Source organism: Taudactylus pleione, unplaced genomic scaffold, assembly GCF_031769625.1.
Source record: "Taudactylus pleione unplaced genomic scaffold, aTauple2 ptg000179l, whole genome shotgun sequence".
Lineage (NCBI taxonomy): Eukaryota > Metazoa > Chordata > Amphibia > Anura > Myobatrachidae > Taudactylus > Taudactylus pleione.
Window position 1 is genome coordinate 3,287,314 of NW_028284581.1, and position 3,732 is coordinate 3,291,045.

Consider the following 3,732-nt stretch of genomic DNA (forward strand, 5'->3'; position numbering starts at 1 on the left):
ATGTAGGTGTCTCAGCAAATGGTAGCTGTCTTAGGGGTCTATTTACTAAGCAGTGTTAGGAGACAGAGTGAAAAGTGATAAGTAAGTGATAAGGTGCCAGCCAATCAGCTCCCAACTGTCATCTCACAGGCTGTGTTTGAAAAATGACAGTTGAGAGCTGATTGGCTGGCACCTTATCACTTTCTTATCACTTTTCACTCTGTCCCCTAACACTGCTTAGTAAATAGACCCCTTAGTGAGAAAACTAACGCGTTTCTCGGCCTTGAAACAACTGGCCGTTTCCTCAGAGGCCTTGACATGAAGTTCCAAAAACCTAATCCTGGTCAAACTACACCACAATGCCAAATTTGGTGGAGCTAGGTACAAATCTCTGTCCGTGCATAAAGGACACATTTCTGAACTGCTCCTGTAATCAGTGGCGGAACTCCCGGAGACAATGGAATCATTTGCCGCCGGGCGCCAGCCCTGAAGGGGGCACCTGGCTCCATTATTCCCCGGCCGTTCCGGGCACTGCAGGGAGAAGGAGCGCTGCTGATCGGCGCTCCACCTCCATTGGCGTAACTACGGGCGGTGCAGGGGGTGCGGTCGCAGGGGGGCACTACAGGGGGCACTACTGGGGCTCACTACGGGGGGCATTACTGGGGCTTACTACAGGGGGCACTACTGGGGCTCACTACAGGGGGCACTACTGGGGCTTACTACAGGGGGCATTACTGGGGGCAATACTGGGGCTTACTACAGGGGGGCATTACTACAGGGGGCACTACTGGGAGGCATTACTGGCACTACAGGGGACATTACTGGCATTACTGGGGGCATTACTACAGGGGCAGTACTGGGGCTTACTACAGGAGGCATTACTGGGGTCACTAAAGGGGCTTACTACTTGGGGAATTACAGGGGGCTTACTACTGGGGGCATTACAGGGGGCTTACTACTGGGGGCACTACAGGGGCCTTACTGCTAGGGCACTATTGGGAGGACTATAAATGGGGGCACTACAGGGGCCCTTACTACTGGGGGCACTTCAAAGGGCATTACTACTGGGGCACTGCAGGGAGCATTACTACTGGGGGCACTACAAGGGCATTACAACTGGGGGTACTACAGGGGCCCTTACTACCAGGGGCACTGCATAGGGGCACAACTACTGGAGGAACTGCATAGGGGGACCATTACTGGGGGGCACTACATAGGCGGGCACTGCATAGGGGGACCTCTACAGAGGGCACTGCACAGGGGGACCACTACTGGGGGAACTGCATAGGGGGGTGACGGCAGCTGGGGCTGGCATTGGTGCTGGGGGTGGTGGTTAATTTACATTATTTTTTTTGGGGGGGTACCAACATTTATCTTGCCTCCGGGCACCTGGGATGAAGTTACGCCACTGCCTGTAATAATAATATTATGTACTGTATATAGTGATGAATGTGGTGGAACCTGCTCTTTAATATAACTTAAGTCATATAATATCATTATCATTGTTTATTTGAATGGTGCCACAAGACTCCACAGTGGGAATAATTAATGATACACAAAGCAAATCAATCATACATAAAATCAGAACAAGTACCGTACATATTAGGTTGACAAGAAAGTGCTGACATGAGACAGATTGTAAGGTCCTGCTCCTGACTTTAATGTCTGTGCACCATTGTTTCTAAAGCCGCATACACACTACACGATGTGTGTATGCGGCGATATTGTACTCGGCGGGTCCGGGGGGGGTGCCGGCATCGGCAAGTGTTTACACACTTGCCGATGCCGACCAGCAACAGGCGACAGCGGGTGGGCATGCTGCATTCAGCAGCATGGCATCGCTCACTATAACCCCAGATTGGGCTGCATGTACAGCCGACTGGGGTTATCGCAAACGACCAGCGGGAGCGCACATCGCTGGTCGTTTTTAGCATAAACACTAGCCGATATTTGGAACGATTGAACGATAATGTTATTGTTCAGTCGTCCGAAATATCGGCAAGTGTGTATGCCCATTAAGGCCTTGTTCATTCTTAGAAAACAGTACCATGTGGCACATGCATGGATTATTGATGATGGTTTAAAAATTTGCAAATCAAGTGCACTCTCTACTGCATTCCTAAGATACAACACATCCTGTAAAATGACAGTCAGGAGCTGATTGGTTGGTACTTTATCTCTCTCCAAGGCATGATACATCTCTCCCTATTTTAGAAGTATATGTAGAGTTCCTAATAGAGAACAATGTGGTGCTAAATGGCAAGCAGTGATTACGAAGAGTAAACTAGAACAGAGTGATTGCCGCTGTCTAAAATGGCAATGGAGCCGTCGTCCAGCACAGCTAGTGCCGCTGGGTAAGACAGGCCACTGGCAACAATATACTTTGATGAATTGCATTCTTCAATTTTATGAAAGCAGATTACACATCTATTATTTATATCAGCTACTAAAATATTTCCCACCTGGTCAAATGCCACTCCAGATGTGTGAACGGCTAAAGGAAGGAACATGCTCAGACTAAAACTATCAATTTGTCTTAAGAGCTTCATTTCTTTACTTAAAATTTTAATTCTAGTACTGGAGGAATCTTTGCTGGTTTGCGGAGGGTGTTCTACCACAACGATATCTCCACTTGTCTGGCAGACCGCAATCTCTCTGGGGTGGCTCAAATGAAAACATATACTTAAACTCTTCTTGATGCTTCCTTGGGCAAAATCAGCACCTACAAGAACAAGACTACCAGCCTCGGGGTCAGAAACAATGACTTCATTATTAGGGTTAATGCCCAGGCCCCACGGTAAGCTGAAAGGCTGTTTGACAACCAACATACATTTCCCAGATTGACTAAACACTTTAAGTGAATGATCACCAGCATCTGTCACACAAGTGTAACCATCGAGCGTGATTGCAACACCAACTGGGTAAACAATGGTATTTGCAGAATCATCTTTTGTCCCAAATTCCTGCATACACTTCCCATTTATTCCGAATCTGGTAATTCGTTTTTTACCATCATGTGCCACAACCAAACACCTGGCCTTCTTACAGAATGCAATGCCAGTGGGGTTGAAAAGTACACCCCAACCTCCAAATGATGTGTTGAGGTTATAACTTGAAGATTTCAATTTTGATACACAATTACTTGTACAATCTGAAGGACGAGCTTCCAGATGATCAGGAACCACACGTCCTATAATCTCCAACAGGTGTAGAACCGGAAGACATACACTAGTCTCCAACTTCCTGCAAGCTTTGCGGCAAAATGGGCACTCCAGCCTTTCATTTCCAGGGAGACAAAGAGAGGACACACAGTCTTGACACATAACATGGCCACAAGGAAGATTCCTAGGCCTATGCTTCTGCTGCTGGCTGTATTTTTCGAAACAGACCTTGCATTCAAATAAATTCACTTCTGCTTCATCCAAAAAATCCCTCATAGTCCTGATTTCTTTTTGAGCCGGTGATGACATTGCTTGTAGCTGTAATCCTTAGCAACACTGCTAAACGTTGATCATGCTGAAACATGTCACATGATCAGGCAATCCTAGACTGTCAGCAGTATTATTATAAACACTGTGAGCAGATACTTTCAATATCTTGGTATGGTGTGCCACCTATTGGACTAAAATAGCATAACTTCATCTGCCTAACTAATTGCATAGCTATCTTGAACTGAATGCAGTTTTCATGTTCACTATGGGAGAGGTGTATCAACATTGCAATGAGCCCTGGACATAGTCAACACATTCCACA

General features: G+C 46.7%; 1 protein-coding gene across 1 annotated transcript; it reads right to left on the minus strand.

The window, feature by feature from the left end:
• Window positions 1-211: 211 nt before the first annotated feature.
• NHLRC1 (NHL repeat containing E3 ubiquitin protein ligase 1) lies at window positions 212-3,529 on the minus strand. The gene has a single exon (XM_088475952.1). The coding sequence runs from the start codon at window positions 3,447-3,449 to the stop codon at window positions 2,250-2,252; it is 1,200 nt and encodes a 399-aa protein (XP_088332078.1). The 5' UTR covers window positions 3,450-3,529; the 3' UTR covers window positions 212-2,249.
• Between the last annotated feature and the right edge of the window lie 203 nt (window positions 3,530-3,732).